At 40.1% G+C, this 18,457-nt stretch overlaps 1 protein-coding gene across 1 annotated transcript in view; it reads left to right on the top strand.

Moving 5' to 3' along the window:
* The window catches only part of ITPR2 (inositol 1,4,5-trisphosphate receptor type 2), a 244,615-nt gene that overhangs the window by 39,069 nt on the left and 187,089 nt on the right, over window positions 1-18,457 (top strand). The window contains exons 6-10 of the mRNA XM_066549543.1: window positions 2,813-2,911; window positions 4,050-4,133; window positions 4,956-5,102; window positions 6,170-6,265; window positions 18,040-18,084. Coding sequence (XP_066405640.1) covers window positions 2,813-2,911; window positions 4,050-4,133; window positions 4,956-5,102; window positions 6,170-6,265; window positions 18,040-18,084 — 471 coding nt within the window. The remainder of the gene's footprint in view (window positions 1-2,812; window positions 2,912-4,049; window positions 4,134-4,955; window positions 5,103-6,169; window positions 6,266-18,039; window positions 18,085-18,457) is intronic.

The following is an 18,457-nucleotide window of genomic DNA, read 5'->3' as shown; positions in this document are numbered from 1 at the left end:
GTTAGCCTGGTATTTCTTTCCCTTCTTTGGAGAGAATAAAGGGTGACTTCTTGTTTTGGCTTAATTTCTTGCAATAACATCAGTTCAGCATCTTTTTAAACTTCTCATGCCTGGAAAATAAGTATGTGTGTCATGCTCTCCAGAGGGAGGACCTGGCATTCCCACTTGTCATCTGCAATGCCACAATGGGCCCTTACAGCTGAGAGCAGCAGAACCATCCTTGGCCTTCAAAGTCATTCCCAGTACTACAGAGGTTTTGGTTCCATTTTCCACTGTTATGCACACATGAGGCTTTGGAAGCAGACTTGCTCATCTACAAGGATTGCAGATCAGTGCAGTGATGGCAGTGCCATCCCATGCCACAAACCCCTTTCCCAGTCCATTTCTGTGGGGATTTATCTGACAGGCTCTGAGCCATGAGGGCCATGTGGCAAACTGGTTTATTCCTAACTCAATGGACTCAGTTCCTTTGGAATGGCCTGCTGCTCATTTTCTGTTTCCAGGTTGTCTTTCAGAGCTGGCAACTTGTCATTGTAATTTACAGAGGGAATTTACAAAGGGAAGTTGTTTCTTGTTTCTACTAGGCCCAAAAGGATTTGACAATTTTCTTTGCAAATTTCCAGTGATAAACATTAGTGCTCTGGTAGCTCTCTCTGCTTTTGTGCATTTCTACCTCTTCAACAGCTACACAAACCAGGCAGCTGTTTCACAGAGGACAGGAGTAGCCAGTGATGGGGGAAGTCCTCATTTTTCTCTCACAGATGGAGGAGGCTTCAGCCTTGTACCCACTGCTTCCTTTTCAGTTATTCCCACTCATGGAAACCTTTGAATTCCTGGAGTTAGCTTGGTATATCAGGCCCCTACTCTGTTTAGAAACTTTGGGATTTTTAAAATTATATTCCTGTGCTATAATGAGGAAATTCCCTAGAAAGCACATTTCAGGAAGTCTTTTATGCAAGAGAAGTGAGTATTGAATTACTGCTTGGATGGCTGCTACTGTGCCGGGTAATGCAGGCAAGGTATGCCATATGTCCTAAAAGAAAAGGAATCTGGGAATCTGATACAGAAAGTTATGTGTGTGACTCTTCTGGTAAGTGATCAGAGATTTTTAGCCTTGTGAAATATTTTAGAACTTTGTTTTCTAAAAGAAGATTAGCTTAGTTTCACTAGCAACTGATTAATTTTGCAAGTCAATGAAAGTAATTAAAGAATATGATGGAAAATTTACAGTAATTGACATAACTACAGTATTTTCTGCAGACTTTTATTAAGTCTTCATCATTTTTGAAGCTGCTCTTCAATGGAAGATAGGACTGATTAAGGCTAGAGCTGGTTCCAGATGGACTGAACAACAAAATACTCCCCGATAGCAGGATTGGTGCTGTGTGGATTAGACTGCAGTTATTTGCCATTTTAGTGTTTGTTTTTTTTTTTTCTTTTTAAATAAGATGCTTAATGATGTGCTGTCTTACTGATTTAGTTGTGATAGTCCTAGTGTACATGCAACAATTTTGAAGTCCTGATTCCACTTTGCAGGATGCAAACCTGGTGGTATTTTGGTTAATGAATTGTCTGGTCATAACTTCTTAAAACAGGCTGTAAGTAATGTCTGTGTGAAGCATGGCATGCAGGAGTGTATTGCATAAGGAATGTGTCTTATAGGCATCTTGTCATTATTTTGATTCTGTTAGTGAACTTGTTCCCATGCCTTGGATCAAGTAGGATTTTTCTGTGTGTGATCTGAGCATGGTGAACTGTCTTATGCTACTGTTTATTTTGGCTGTGTTGGTAAAGAACAGGCAAACCTTCCTTTTCACCTCTGCAATGAGGGGGCCAAATTCACCTGCATTGAAGTTGCACAAGGCTGAACTGGGCTCAGCTTTTTCATAGGAAATGTGCTGATCAATGCAGAAAGTGTTTTTATTTATTTGTCTTCCAAGAGAAAGCATGGCTTGTGCAGCATTTAATGTAGAAAAAAATCACATGTAGCCACTTGTCTTCATGTCTGAGTGTGCTCAAAATTGCTGTGAAGAGCATAAGCAAATCAGGACCCAGTGCCAACCAATCTATGTGGATTGATATTTTTTTATTATTTATTTTTCCCCCTTCCAGGCATGAATTGAATTCTCCATATGCATGTCTCAAGCAGTTTTTATGTCAAAGAAATTTTTTTATATTGATTTGTATATTGTAAAGAATTGCAAGGGCATGGGAATTTGCTTGCAGGGAGCCAGCCAGGAATTCCTCTTTAGAGAGACGGTCTCTCAGCTGTTGTACCTGCTGCCTGTGCTGAGCTCAATCATTATTTAGGGAACAACAGCAGAGGGGATGGAATGTGTTCGCCTCTTTCTGAATTTCCAGTGATTTCTGTGCCTTTCTAGGTTGTAGTCAAGCAGTCTGAATCAGAGAACTACTGAGCTTGTCAGGACATTTGCCAGCAGATGGTCCACAGATATGGGAGCTCATGATTTCTTTCTAAGCTTTCTCTGGGGTAAAGAGAACTTAGTGTAACTTTTGGATGAACTGAGCTACTCCTGGACTTTATAGATTCATATCTATTTCATGGTCTGGAGTTTCTGCTGAACCAGGGGACATGCTTATTGGGAATGCAAGGGTTGATTAGTTGGAAATCTTGAACCCGGGTGATTGCAGATCGTGAGGAAACACAACTGCTGTGTGAATTGTCTGCAAATAAATTCACTGAGTGCCAATACTAGAGCATGCATTTGAGTAATTTTCTAAACATGCTACATTACTTTATTTTATTGGATAACTACTTAGGTCTAAATTGCATTTTATTTCTGACTTCCAGGTAGTGGTGGGAGATAAAGTTGTTCTCATGCCAGTCAATGCAGGACAGCCTCTGCATGCCAGCAACATTGAGCTTCTAGACAACCCTGGCTGCAAAGAGGTGAGTTCAGGAGGGCAGGAGGGGTAGCTGCTGATCTGACATGGTTATAGAAAGGCTGAGGGAATTGGGATTGGTCAGCCTGGTGGAGAGAAGGCTTTGGAATCACCTCACTGTGGCCTTGAGAGCCCACAGGAAAGATGGAGAGAGACTCTTGACAAGGGCCTGGAATGACAGGACAAGAGGGAATGGCTTCACACTGACAGAGAGAAGGTTTAGATTGGATATGAGGAATAAATTGTGCCCTCTGAAGGTGGTGAGGCCGTGGCACAGTGTTGTAGGCTCACAGTTTGTGGTAATTGGGAGTGGGGCTGTGGCCAAGCCTCATCCCCAATGGCTACAGCTGTGCAGGACAGGGGTACATTATTGAAGGTAATGAACCATGGAGTGCCCAGGTGTGCTGACCAATCACCAAAGGGAGCAGAGGGCACACAGGTGCAGTGCATGTAAGATTAAGAGTGTGAAAGGTAGAACATTAAAGGGCTGTGGACGCTTGAAGCTGCCTTTGGTGTCCCTTGTGCCTCCACCATCCTCTCAACAGCACAGGGTGCCCAGAGCAGCTGTGGCTGCCACTGGATGCCTGGCAGTGTCCAAGGCCAGGCTGAATGGGGCTCTGAGCAAGCTGGGATAGTGGAAGGTGCCCCTGCCCATGGCAGTGGCTTGGAATGGGATGATCTTTACATCCCTTCCTACCCAGACCATTCTGTGATATGTTGTGCTTTACTGGTAACCAGAACCCACCATGAGCCCACAATGGACTCAAAGCCAGCCTTAAAGACTGGTTCCAGCTTAGCCTCAAAAACCCAAAATGAAATATTTGCTGCAGTGATAACTCTATGAGGTCTCCTTGAGTATCTCACACTCTGACTGAGGTAAGAGTAAATCCTCACTCAGTATCCTTTTGGGGTGTTCTTGGTAGGCTGTCAGCAAACAGAGCAGCATTTCCCCACTCTGTCTTCTCCAACATTACAATCATTAACACTTGAGAGCTTCAGGACCAGTGTTAAGAACTCTACAGATATGCAGCTAAGCCATGTCCCCTACCATCCTAGCTGTGGTGTGGTCTTTCAGAAGAATGGAATGTCTCAAAAAAAAACCCCTATCCACATATACTATAATTGGATTTTTTTTTCCTCTAAAGGTAAATGCTGTCAACTGTAACACAAGCTGGAAAATAACTTTGTTCATGAAATTCAGTAGTTACCGAGATGACGTACTGAAAGGAGTAAGTATGATTTTTGAATCCAAAAAGTCTTAGTGTGTTTGACTGTAGAGAAATATTACCCAGTGAATTAAAGAGGAAATAAGGACTTTATGGAGATGTTCCAAGTAACTGTAACAATAACTGTAATAAGACAATGTAGCTTTACGTGCTGAGGTATTGCACAGTTTCATGCCTGTAGATTAATCTCTGAGATAATTTACATTTTCATTTAGAGATAAGCTTAATTTGTCCTCACATGTACCTTAATAAATCATTATCAATGGCTATTTTTTCAATAGGTGTCAAGGTACCAGCAGTTTTTGAGGAAGAATTTGAAAGGGAAAATGGTATCTTTGTGTAGACCCATTTAAGGATAGTGTTTCAAATCTTGGGGAGAGGCAGGAGGAAACAAAAATGATTCCAGCAGAAGAAATAGAGAGGGGGTGTTGGTGTTGATTGCAGAGTAGAAGTGATAAGATAATACAATGTTAGAAAAATCTCTTCACTTCCCTTAAGTAATAAGAGAGATTAGAAACAAAAAAAAATCAACTTAGTAAAGTTAACTAGAATTAAAAATCACCTTTAGGTTAATTTTTGCCCACTGTTCATTGTGCTTTCCCAAAAGGCCATGGGTCTCCTGCAGGACTGAATTATCTCATCTGATTTCCAGACTTGGTGCTAAGATTGAATACTCTTCACTTGGTACCTGCTCCAGCAATAGGAAGCTCAGAAGTATTTTCTTCCTATCAGCTCTGCTGGCATCACTGGAGCTGTTACAAATAGAAAATTACTCTGGAGGCTTTGCCTACCACTTAACAGTGCTTCTTTTCCCTATTTCTTTAGGGAGATGTTGTGAGGCTGTTTCATGCAGAGCAAGAGAAGTTTCTGACCTGTGATGAATATGAGAAGAAACAACACATTTTCCTGCGCACCACGTTACGTCAGTCAGCCACGTCTGCAACAAGTTCTAAAGCACTGTGGGAAATAGAGGTATTTTTTATTTCTCTTTATAAATATTTTAGGACCTGAAGGCCAGGGCTCAGTAAAAAAACTTCAGCACAACATGAGTCATTCATAGGCTCCTGATATCATCACACACCTCCCTGTAACTATTATTATTTCATGAAGTGGTTTGTGTAGGATGAACCCTGACGAGCTGCTTTATTGCTCTGTGTGTCTGGAGACAGGAGGCTTTCTTACTATATTTGCCTGCACTGAAATGAGGGAGAGTCAAATTTCAAATTCAGACTTGACGTAAATGGTGTGATTTTACCAAAGCCAATCAAAGGACACTCACCTCTCCTGAGTTTTGAGTGTTTACATTTAGCTTCATGTGCAGTATAAAAAAATGGAGATCCATGGCTGACAGGAAATCTCCCAAACATCACACAACACATCAACATTTGTTTAAAGTAAACCTGAATAAAGGTGGTGTTGTGAATGAGGGTGGTTTTGAGGAGGGAACTAGCAAACTTTTTTGTTCAACTAAGAAACATTGGAAATTGGTATGTCTCAAATCCTTGCTATTAAGATAATGCAACTCCTATATACCCAAAAGTTCTTGTGTGATGGACAAACTTTGTGTATTTAGAACAGAGTCTTCAGAAAAATGGTTGATTTTTGTCTGGTAAGGATTGTCTGGAGTAGAGTGTATTGCACCTGTACTTATTGGAGATTCCTCTTTAAAGGAGACAGACACTGCTAGATTTGAAGAAAGCAAATGACCTACAGTTCAGTCAAGGGATAAAAGAAATAACCTGTGATATTTTAGATGATATGAGATGTCACTAAAAAGCAAAATTTGGCTCATCATGTTTGCAGGGAATAAATTAATGAAAGCATGGAAAGTAATAGAAGGAATATTTCCTGGCACTTGGCAAGAAGTAAATGCAAGTAGTTTTATCTATGGTTAGCTTCATGTAAGCACAGAATTCCTTTCTTTGGCAGGCTGTAATGATGTTATTTGCATATTTTTATTAGGAGTGAGCTGCAGGAAATGTCAGTGACCTGAAGTATGATCTTGAGGAGCAGGATTAAAATCTAAATTCTTCTTTTAGGTTGTCCACCATGACCCTTGCCGGGGAGGGGCAGGACAGTGGAATAGCTTGTTTAGATTCAAGCATTTGGCAACTGGAAACTACTTGGCTGCAGAGGTAAGAATGCCAGTTAAACAAGTGTTTGTGTGCTGCCTAACCAAGTCCTGCTGGCTCAGAACTGCTGTAGCAGGTGGGTCTGCAGTGTAGGTCTTCACAAAGATCCCACACTGGGCCCCTGCTGGGTCATACTGTAGTGCTGCACCCAGGGGTTGCAGGGCAAACACCACTGTTAAATATCCACCATGTTTGTACTGAAAACCCTTGGGCTCATTTTTCTCTCTGCTCCTGTTTGCCCTTGATTTTTGGAGTGGTTTTGTGACTGGATTGGGGTCATGCAAGTTCATTGTGATTATATAGGCTGCAGTGTTCTGCTGTTGCACTCTTGCCTTTGGACTAAAATTTGAATTAAAAAAGTTCTGAGGAAGTCTCTGCCCCTTTTGATGGAATGGAAGGTCCCAGAGGAGAAAGAAGATCTTGCAACTTGTCTGGTTACTATCTGGTACTTTGTATTAAGGCAGAAGAGTATTGTGACTCCCCAAAAGAGCAGCTTAATATATTTTAAGACTCCTTAGAAATAAAATATGGCTCTTGACAAGCTGGAATGCAGCAGATAATACCAAGTGTATGAAGTGGTACAGTCTTGCATATTTTAATAACCATTAAAATATCACAGCATGAAGCTGTGAACTTTTTGAGTCATATCTAATCCATATTAACACAGGTTTGTGTACAAGTTTTATCAATGGAGTTAAAAGTAGGGTTTTTTTTCCACTGATTTAGTTAGGATTGCTTATTTTAACTTATGCTTTGAAGTATGAATGCAGAAATTTACTGCAAGAAGAAAGTTATAAATCACTATATGTTAGGGAACCCCTGAAAAAAGACTTGCTCTGACTGGCTTGAGTTAGATTTACAGCAGTGCAACTTCTGTATGCAGACAACTCTTTAGTATTCCCAGGGTGCTGCTTTTGTGTTCCAGCTCCTGTAACAGCCTGCACTGAATTCAGAGGAAGAACAAACAGGAGCTATCAAACTTTCATTTATTTCTAATTACGTCAAGGCCACTATCAAAACATAAACAGTGGACTGCTAATAATAGCTAATTTTCAAGAGGAACCAGTACTCCCACCTGAGAATGGGAGTATTTTCCTTTCTGTTTATAGTGAGGGATGCTCACAGTAGGAAGATTTTGCTAGCTGAGCTGATAGAGAGGCAGGAAAAGCATTGAGCATACTGATGGGCTTCCTTCTTCCACCAGGGGATCTGTCTGGAGGATTTTTAGGTAAAATATCTTCAGGTAAAGAGATGCCATGCTGCACTGAATGTCATACCTGAGCTTAGGTCCTTTCTACCTCTGGAAAGGAAGTCCCCATCAGGCAGACTTGTAATATGGTGAATATAATTGGCAACAGTGGAGTGAGAGCTGGAAGAGCTTTTGGGTTGAACAGAGGTGATCTGCTGGGACTGGAGAGCTGCATTAGTGACTGCAGAGCTGCATTGGTGACTGTGTCTGTGAGGTGTAAAATACCTCTGGTGGAGATATTAAAGGTACTGCTGTAATAAAACCCTGTGAACTGTATTTTGCACAGTTCATATGTCAGGCACAACACACCAGCCAGCCAGTCACGTCAAAGATTTATGAACAGGCAGGCAGACACCTCGAGTGCGTGAGCTAACTTTAAATCAATTGGGTAAAGCCTACTGAGCACTTATCTGTGCTCTGGCAGCACAGGGAGATCACTCATGGTATGGATTATCAACAGCGTCACACATTGCCATGACCTGATTTTGTTTAAGCCTCCTTGATAAAGGTATCTAGAGTGGAATAAAAAGTAAAAACACAAGAAGAAAATTCACAAATCTTTTAAGCATTCTGTTGTTGGCTAATGATGCAATTTCTGTCACAGTTTGAGCTGTTGTAAATCAGGATTCATCACTGTTTATAACTGTCTTTTTTCTTACTTCATCCTCCCTTAAATCAGCTTGATGTGTGCCATGGAGGCTTGTGCAGGGCAGTCTTGCATGGGTCAACTCTCAGACAAGGAGCAGAAGTGTCCTTCACCTGAGTGCCTCCCTTTTTTCCCTCATACCTTGTGTGAGCAGCCTGTGCCTTCTCTTTTCCTTGGAGTCATCCTGTGCCAGATGTAACTGGTCAGTGTAGTCTGGGATTGGTGGGTCACTACTGAGCCTTGCTGTGAAGGGGTGCCCCTGCAGCTTGTTAAGGTCAGGGGATAATCTGGGGACTAAGAAAATTGAAGATGCTTGCCTCAGAGAACTAAGGAAATTAAAGCTGATAAAAGTGTTCCAATACCACAGTAAGCAAATTAATAAAAAAAAAGTGAGGCAGTACCATTGTTCAGTAAAAAAAACATAGGTGAGTACTTGTAAATCTAATTGTTATAAACTTGAGAGAGGACGAAGTCAGGATGTGTAAATCCTAAATTCCAAGAAGTCGTCCAACTTTTGTTGCCTTTCAAAGACCTCTGATATCTCTGACTTCTGACACAATCTCAAGTAGTACTATTTCCTTTAATCCTCTTTCCACTTGGCATTATTTAGCCTAATTTTAATTACTGTGCTTTGAAGTTCTTTAAGACCTACTAATACCTTAAAGCAACCTAGATCCTTTTCCCAGACTTTGGGCTGAAGGTGAGCTACCCTGAAAGGCCCACTGCTGAAGGAGTCACAGTGGGAGACTCTTGGTGATTCCACACACCTGCATTGCTTTTCCTCTGCTGCTCTGCACACCCTGGGTCACTCACAGTGTCTGTGTGCTCTCACACAAGTACTTAAGACAGGAGGAATATACTGAAGAAAGGGTTTGATGTTTGGTGATAAGATTTGGGACATTGGAAATCTGGGTACTTGGTAATGATGTCTGACATTAGGAAACCTTAAGCCACAGGCTTAGACATTCCCAAAGAAGTGGAACCAAATACTCAGCTGAAAAATTGGAAAGAGAAATTGTCTTCTTTAGAGACAGCAGGAGTTCTGCTGTTAGTGTCATAAGGGCTTGTTTTCACCCAAAAGAGCTGAGCCAGATCTTCAGCAGGAGATTTAGGCACTAAGCCACCAGCTAAGATCCAGGCTGCTGAGTTTCATTCTCAGAACAGAGTTTTATTCTCATCTTCACAGAGTCAGCAGTCTTTCAGAAAAAGTTCTCCTGAAGATCCTTTTTATAGCCCTGGTTACAGGAAAATGACCCAAGTTATTTTGAAGCTTTACATTTATAAAGAGAGGCTGTAAGGTTAGGTGAAAATTGGACGTTTCAAAGTAACAAAGATTTTCCCAAAAGTCTTTTCAGTGCATGTGGCCCATGTAGAAGGCACCCAAAGCCGTCTCTGTGTGTGTGGGAGTGAGCTGCAGTTTGCTTGAATAGCTTTGCAGATGCTGCAGGTTGGGACCACACAGCTGTGCCTTTCTCATGAACACACATAACCTTTTAAATATTTTAAATTGCCAAGATAAAAGTCTCTTTGAACTGAATATCAGCTTATCAATTGTGCTGAACCAAAACATGCACTTTTAATATTGTTCTCCACATTTAGAGCAGCACCGGTTCTGTGATTTCTAAACTGGGCAATTCATACTGAAAACATTAACACTTGTTTTATGAGGCTGTTAAACTGATATGTGTGCCCATACACAAGAAATGCAGGATAAGTCTGTCATTTCATACTCAATTTCTCAGGTGTGGCTAAAATAATTACAAAATATATCTGCATCTATCAGATCACGTGCTGATCTCAGATATTGCAGTAGACCATAGATAAGCCACAGTATGCTCCTTATGAAACCTTGTGAACATGTACATAGTCTCTGTGAAAAATTGTTTTAGAAAAAAATCAGTGATAATTCTGTTTTACCTAGCTGAATAGATTAGTTACTAGATACCTTGGCCAAAATATCGCAGTAAATCTAGTGAGGTCCTTAACACCAAATTAGCTGAACTAAACTCAATGAATTAAGATAAGGCAGGTAAAATGGCAGCCTGAATGTTCATATTCTGTGTTTCTCCAGAACTGTGGCCATAAACAATTACTGCTGTGGAAAACTTCTCTGGCTTTCTTATAGACTTCTCCTTCCTCTCTCTGTAAGAGTGAAAGGGCAGAGTTTAAGCAGTAATCAATTACAGTAATTAAGTTGGATCAACTCTGATCAGAGTTTTGTTCTAAACTCTGTTCTTAAAATCCTGCATGAAACACCCTTCCAGTTTTAGGATTATTTTAGCACTAAATAGTCTTTTGAAGGTGGGAATGATTGAATTTAGTTGGACTGAGCAGCACAGGGTTACACGCACATGAGATGAAATGACAATTAGATGAATATTAATTAAACAGGAAGTCCAGTCCATCTTGCAAGGCAGTGGTGGTGGAGCACTGCAGTGGCAATACAGGCTTCAGAAATGTCCTTTTTCCTCAGGTATTGGATTGTGCAGACACAAGGTGCTGTCCCTGAGGTGGTGTAGGCTTGGGGAAGAGGGAGTAGTCTGTGCTGGAACAGGGTCACTGAGCTAAGGCACCAGAGCATGAGTGTTTTGGGTGGGACTGCTGAAGCTTTGCAGGACTGTCAGCTGATTTTCACCACACTGTGGTGTAAACCACTTACTGAGAACTCTTGGATCAATGGCCAGTAGAAGTTACTCATATTTCTCTTGTCTTTCTTGAATAATTTCTTTCCATGTTACCTGATTCTACTTTTTGGTCAAAATTTCCCCAAGCTGCCCCTTTCTTTTCAGAGAAGCTTATGTAGATTATTCACTTTAGATTGAGAATTGATGTTAAATTTTGCTTTTACAGTCCATGGCGGGGGGTTGGCACTAGAGGATTTTTAAGGTCCCTTCCAACCCAAATGATTCTGTGATTAAAAATACTAGCCTTCCATGTTATAGATATTGTTATGGTATGCATTTATTCAGATGGACAGGGCCATGCCCTTCATAGTAAATTTAAGCCTGTTGTAATAATCACTTGATTGGGATCATGGTGGAGATAGGTGAGTACGTACTCAAGCTAATATTGAGAGAAAATAATCCTCTCCTGCCTTCTGAATAGTAAAGATTGTCACAAGAATCCCACAAGAATGGAAAACAAAGCATTTAATGATATTTAAAAAAAGGTTACATAATTGTATGGGTAATAGTATACTCAGCATTAGCTAAGATTAAAGAAATATAAAAGACAAATCAGTTCTTAAACTTGAGGTTATAGACCAGGATTAAACTCCTGGTGCCCTGAGAAGCTGTCTCTGTAGTTTTATGGACTTTTCTTCCACTTCCTTAAACTGCTGGAAAATGGAGTCCTACACAGGATATTTTATTAAGGCATTTGAGACTGATTATTTGAAGTCCAAAACTTAGGCCTTTTGTTATCCACTTGTTGGAAATTGGACTACTGATAGAGATGTTTTTTATTTAGGAAGCAACAACAGAACCACAGCTTGCCAGTGTAATTTTATTTTCTTTTTTGTTTGACATGGAAACATACCTTTGCAGAAGGACCTGTTCATGCCCTGGTCATGCAGAGAAGGTGAGCATAGTGTTAAATGCTCTGTGGTTCCTTCTGCCTTCTGAAGAGTGAGGCAAGTAACAAATAAAATAAAATAAAAATGGCCTTGTTTAACTGAGATGAGAGCTACCTTTTGCTCAGGAACAGTTTGTAAGCCAGAGAAGATGCCAGGAGATGGCAGCATCTACCAAGGCCTTCACACATCTCACAGATTTCATTCCTTGGTACTGTGGGACCTCCTCACCTGGAGATTGCATCAAAATCTTCCTTTGGGACTTTTTTTCCCAGTGTCTCTTCATTAAATTTTAGCACAGCATTCTGATTATTTTCTGTCTGTTTGGCTCTGTGATTAAAGGTTCTCATAAGAAAAAGGGTTTGTCAAGGTGACAGGGTGAACTCAACGCTGGAAGCCTTATTTCAGTTTTTCTGTCTCATAGGAGTGTGGGTTTGTTTTAAAGCTCCATAAGGAGTGAAGGATAATTTACAGCTATGCATGAAGAGATGGAAGAGATCCAGAGGAGGAGGATGGATTACTGATTTACAGAGCCTGCCTGACCTGTTCTGCAGACTTGGATATGGCTTTTTAAAGTGACAGATCTAGATGTCCATTTAACAAAACCCAGAACTAGATTTCTCCAAGGTTTTTAAGAATCTTGAGAATGTGGCTAAATTTCTTGACCTGACTTGTCTTGACTTCGGTGGAATCTGTCAGTGCGCAAATACCTTCATAAATCTGGATCTCAGAGGAAAGTCTTTTCCCCCAGCCAGCTCATTTGCAATTGTGATCTGTGAGAGTGTTCAGCTCTTTCGATCCTGCCTGAAGCTGGCTGCATTGGGACCATATTTGTACATATACAAGATTTAGGAGTGAGGAAGTACAAAGATATTAATGCAGCATTTATGTCATTTAGTCATTACAAGGCCTAATTATGTTATTAAAAATACATCTTGCATTTTCATGTCTTCCAAAACAGCAAATGTAGACATGTGGTCTGTCCTTAAGTGCATTATTTTTGTTTATTTTTTCAAGATCACTTGAGAAGCTTTTATTCAATTGTATTTGTGCCTCTTTGTGATGCTTGATGGATGTTTCCAAGACTTCCCTCCTTTGTTTTTTATTGTTTTTGGAGGTTTTTTTTGTGCCTGTAGTTTTTGGTTTTGTTTTTTTTTAACAGTAGAAATGTCAGTCATGTCTAATTCAATCATCCCTAGTTACTCCTGTGAGGACCACTGAAAGATATAATGGGGTATTAATATTTAGAGCATCACTCTTGAAGAGATGAGGATGCTTTCTTTTATATAACACAGGTTGACACAGAGCTGCTGAAGCTCAGTCTAAGGTTATGGCCCAGCATCCAAGTTACACTTAAGGATCTCTTAGACATTTTTCTTTCTTTTGACTTCCTCTGCAGAATGGGATATGGCTGAGTGGGGCTGAGCACTGGTTTCAGGTTCTCTGCCCTTGATCCCTGTAGAAGAAATGAAATTTCCCAGTTACCATTCATAACATGGAGCTACTCCAGCTTATGCTGCTTGTGTGAGACCTTTAAATCTGTGCTGATTTAGGCATGGCAAAATGCTGGCCTGCCATTGCTTACACAGCAGCTGGAAATGCCATCAAGATGATCTTTCTTCTGGTAATGAGGGTGAAAAATCAGGACAGGAAGGTGTTGGGGCTGCTTCTCATTCCTGATTTTGACTAGCAGGGGGGCCTGAAGCAAACAAAAAGGTTCTGCTTTCCCAGTGCTTCCTGGAAACTTGTCTGATCTGTTAAGACATGGCTCATGAGGAAAAGACAATCCTGAAAGAAAAGGCCTTTTAAGATTTTTAAACTTTCCTTGCATGATGATTATCAGGAGCTCTGTGCTGATGCTGAGGAGGGGTTGAATGGAGTTTATCGAGGTAGAGCTGTAGCCAGGCTTTGTCTGACAACTTAATAAGATGGCAAAAGTCCTTTGAATGCCACTGAAAGTCTTTGAAATTGTGCAAAAGTCCTTTGGATTTATCGAAAGCTAATCAGTATGACATTAACAAAGAACAAAGCAAGCCTAATGAAGATGAAAGATTTGAAAAGTGGATTATTTTTCTTTTGTCCTGGCTTTTCTTCCCCGAAGCACTTGCCCTTGTTGGCTGGGTAACAGGCTGTGTGTTAACAGGCTGGTTATCAATGAAATGGGGACTGTTTGAGTGTGTTGAATTAGATCCTTTTATTGTCCGTCAGGGCTTCCTTCATAAATGCAGGTTTTAACCAAGTCATTAAAATGCTCATTTAGCTGAAATTTGGCAATCTAATTATTCCCCTGACAAGATGCTTTAAATATCCTTTACCTAGTCAACAAAATTTGATTAAAATCAGCATGGGTGTTTCTTTCCCCAAACTCCGCTCTCTCCTTCTGGATTGAGTGTCCAAAAATAACCTATTTGGATACTTTCCACGCGTTCCTCCAAAAAAACAACCTTCAGTAGAAGTGTGGAGTTTCAAACTTCTTGGATTGTAAAGGATATCTAACTATGTGAAGATGCAAAAGTAAAATTAAAGCCAGGAATAACCTGTGAGATGATCTGGACAATAGTAGAACCCCAGGAAATAATGCACTGTAGACTTGTGAGGTTTGAAAACATTAAGGTACAGCTTTGAGTAGCTTTAATCAGTAGAGATGACAGAGCCTGGAACTTCTGGTGCTCAATCTAGTGGAATCCCTCTCAGGATTAGCAGGTCACTGGCATTCTCTGAGCACCAAATACCAGAAGTAGCACACAAACACACAGAGATGAAAGTTGCCTTCCTGCTATGCGGACTTTACAGATTTTGTAAAGTCACTAAGTGAAAATTCAGGAATGAGATTTCTTGCCTGTCCACGTGGTTTTAACCAGAAATAAAGACTTTGTCTATATCTCAGTTTTCCATGTGTAAAAGCTGACTTCCATTATGAGTTTGTCATACATAACGTTCTCCTGGGGGCCTTCTGCTGCTCCCACAGGGTGAGGATGCTGATATATGTATGCATTCAGGCATCTAATCTTTTCACATAGCACTGTGTACCAAGGCTGAGCCTGAAATCTGTCCAAGAGACACCAATTTTTATACTCAGGAAGACCACCTGCAGCACTGGCTCCTGAGCCTGAGCACCTTCAGGCTCTCTCAGATTCCCTGTGTGGATCACAATTTGGGAATTCAGCTTCTTGCACAGGGGTGCAACTAAATTCTATTTAAATGTAGATTTAAAAGAAGGTATTGCCTTCTCTGTAGTTGCAAATATGTCTCTACACTCCAGAATGAGAAATGTAAATGAGAAAGTCTTTTTGTGGTAACTTTTTCTTTCCCATTCATGGAAGGATAAAAAATGACTGTACCTGAGTTTGTTGAAAAACAAGCAGCAGAGGATTAGGATTTCTGGATTATTTTTAACTGGAAAAGAAGCTGATGGAGATATACTCAAAAAAACCCCAAACCCAAAACAGCATATAATGAAACTATTACAATACTAATTTATACAATTACACTTGCTTAAGCTCTGCAGTTTGCAATTCTTCTTGTTCTTGGTGCATATTGGCTGCATGCACCTTCCAGTGACATTTTGCAGGAATATTTACTGCTGTATTTCAGGTACAATTCAGTAAATTGAAATTTCAAGACATCCAATGACACAAAAAAGCTTGAAAAGTGTTGAGCTTTATTGAGGCCTATTTTAGCATAGCATTCTTTCTTTCTAAACACCTGCAGAAAATTTTACTTGATTTCATTAGCAGCAAGATAAAAATATTAATATTGTTCTTTTCAAGGCTTCTTTTGTTTTGGCAATTTATTGAAGAACGTGGAAGTGATCTTACATCAATCAGAAAAAGCAATAGGTTTTGGAGTGCTGAGACTGTCATTGTGTCCTTAGGTCATTCTGGGCTGGGATATTGAAAGGGACTCAGAACAGGTGTAATATGACACACAACACTAGCTGATTTATGCCCCTTCTATCTGGAGAATGTAGCATGGGATAATAGCTGCTGGTCTGTTTTTTAGAAATCCTCAGCACCAACAATCTCCGTTGAAATGAAAATGAAAGTGGCAGCTGCTGACCAGAGCTGAAAATGGGGCCATGGATGTCAGCCTGAAAACTGAGTTCCATTATGTTTATGGTTTAATGTCAGCATCTCAAAACTTTCTCTAAACAAAATTTTGGTTTTATTATTTCTGTAGCAGCAGGGCAAGAAAAAGCATCGTCAAGGATGTACTTGATTTCTCACCTGAGCCTTCTGTCTCCATCACCCTCAGTCCACAAGCGACCTGTTTTGAAAATTTGAGGGCAGTCACTTCAGTCGTTTTCAAGAAGGCAGGAAGTGTCAAGGGAGGGAGATTCTCCTAATTTCTCCTGTTACTGTTATAAATATATATATATATATATATATATATATATATTTAATCAACATTATGTTGAAAGCAAACAGCTGAAGGATATCAGAATTCAGTTCATACTGGGTGGGCAACTCTATTCACTTGAGTCCTTCAATAAAACCTGTGGGATCAAGTCCTCAGTGCTAAGTTCTCTGTGCTGGCTCTAGTGACAAACCTGAGATGACCCAGACTTTTTCTTGCTTGCTTGCAACCAGCAATATCTGAAGGTAGCATAGAAATTCAGCCTTCCTGTACCTTCTCTGCACCTTTGCTGCAAGGCCAGAGTGCATGGCTGGGACTGAGGGGCACTGCCTGCTAATTTTGTCTCTTCTTAATGGGGGACCAAGGGCAAAGAGTTCAGCTTGGCTGCTAAAATTGGGACACCAGGATTATTTTAAGATGTCAGGTGAACAAATGTCATGCTGAAAGAAATGTGGAAACTTAAGAAGGAACCAAAGCTTTGTGAAGATAGTTACATATGTGTATAAGTTCTAGTTTTTTGGTGTTCATCTGTCATTCCTGTTGCTGTATAGCAGTAGCAAGAGGCACTTGGAGTTGGGAGACTGTGACAATGTCAGGGAGGAGCAAAATGGACTATTTGAGACAGGTGTCAGCTCAGGGAAGAAAGCAGGGTCTCTAAGTTTGTAATGGTAACACAGTGGTTAATGCAAAAAACAAAATGGAGACAGAATAAACCCTTGGTCATTTCTGTGTTAGCACATCAAGTTGTGACATGTAGGGAAGGTATTTTCAGCCATTTGACAAATATTTGAAAGTTTTCCTCCTTTCTTCAGGCTTCTGTTGTGGAGAGGAGTGGGCATTTTGAGGGGTTAAAGAGATACAAATAATTTTTTTTTAATAAAAGTGTGGTCAATGTAACATAATCTCTTCACAACAGTTGTCTGTGTAATGTTAGATGTATGATAATGTGATATTGAAAAGTTCCCCTGGGACTCATGCTTCATGCCCTGTGCAATTCTCTTCTGACTCTTCCACACTGGTAATGCCAAATTCAAGCCATGAAAATGACAGTACTCATCTGTAAGATGTATACACACTGTAATTGCCTAAGAACAAAATTGTCTTTTATAATTTATATTCTTACTTCAGCATTTTCAGCATATCCTCTGTCAGGGAATATTGGTAAATATTGACACAAAATTGTTTCTTCGTGTAAATCAAATCTTGAAAGGTTTCATGTGCAGCTAGTGAGTGGGTGTGTGTGTTTTTGTTTATTTGTGAATATGTCTGCCTACATAATCCCTCATCTTATAGGCTACATATTTCTCTTGTCAAAAGTATGATTATTAACAGCTTTTAAATAGTAATACTTTAAAGTTATTATTGTATAGCATCTTTCATCCAAGCTTCTTATAGTACTAATTAATGCTTGATAATCCTGATAGACATAGAAAATATTATCCCCATTAATAATGGCTAAACAGAACTACAGTGTAATGAAATAATTTTCTCTAGTGGCATTGTCACTCCTGTTTCAAAGATGAGTTAGTTCTGAGTTCACTGTCTTCTCCTGTAAAATCTCAGTAGACATAGAGAGTGTTATTTTTTTATCTCAGTCTATCTGCCCAGGGTCAATCCTGGAACTGATTGTGTGTGCATCTGTGTGGGTGACTGTAACTGGCTGCATTTAGAATAGTAACTGTTCTTTCTTCATCGTCCTTTTTGGGTTTGGTTGTTTGAGATTCCTCTTGAGTTAACAAGCTTGATTGCAAGATGCTCTTTCTAGAGGTGAGGACATAGCCAGCTAAGTCAGCCAGGAATTGAAGCAGTAAGTCTTTTACTCTCACACTGCTTCTAAAACTCCACTCTCCTTTTGCAGGGTGGAAACATAACAGAGAACTGAACCAAACCCTCTCCCCCAGTTATGAAATGTCTGAAAGCTATCGAGATAGTATTTGACTTCTTTTCTTTTCCAGCTTAACCCACACTACCCAGAAGGTAATAATGAAGGAAAAGCTTTGGTAAGTGGAATTTATATGTTGCATATAATCTGGGGAATACTGTATCCTTAACCCAGCACATCCTGACATATGGAAGCTCTTCATAGCTTTCCTTTTCCTTATGTGTTCCAGCTGCTGGGATTGTTTTCCATATCCTGTGTAAGGTAGGATGCATCTCAGAACTGGCAATTCAGAAAGTTTTCCCTCACTCTGAGGCAAATGATAAGAAACTTATTCAAATTCTGCATCAAAGTGGCATTAGTTGAAGCTGTTCTGCTTGTTGTCTGACTGCAGATATGAAGTGTATTGGTTCTTAGCTCAGATGTGTTATTTCCTGGCAACAGCCTTTGCCTGATACAGCTTCAACAGTATTTTAGCTAATTCTGACTAATGA

This window comes from Molothrus aeneus, chromosome 5 (genome assembly GCF_037042795.1).
Source record: "Molothrus aeneus isolate 106 chromosome 5, BPBGC_Maene_1.0, whole genome shotgun sequence".
NCBI lineage: Eukaryota > Metazoa > Chordata > Aves > Passeriformes > Icteridae > Molothrus > Molothrus aeneus.
Note: the sequence above shows the minus strand (reverse complement) of the source record. Positions and strands in the feature narration are given on the sequence as shown.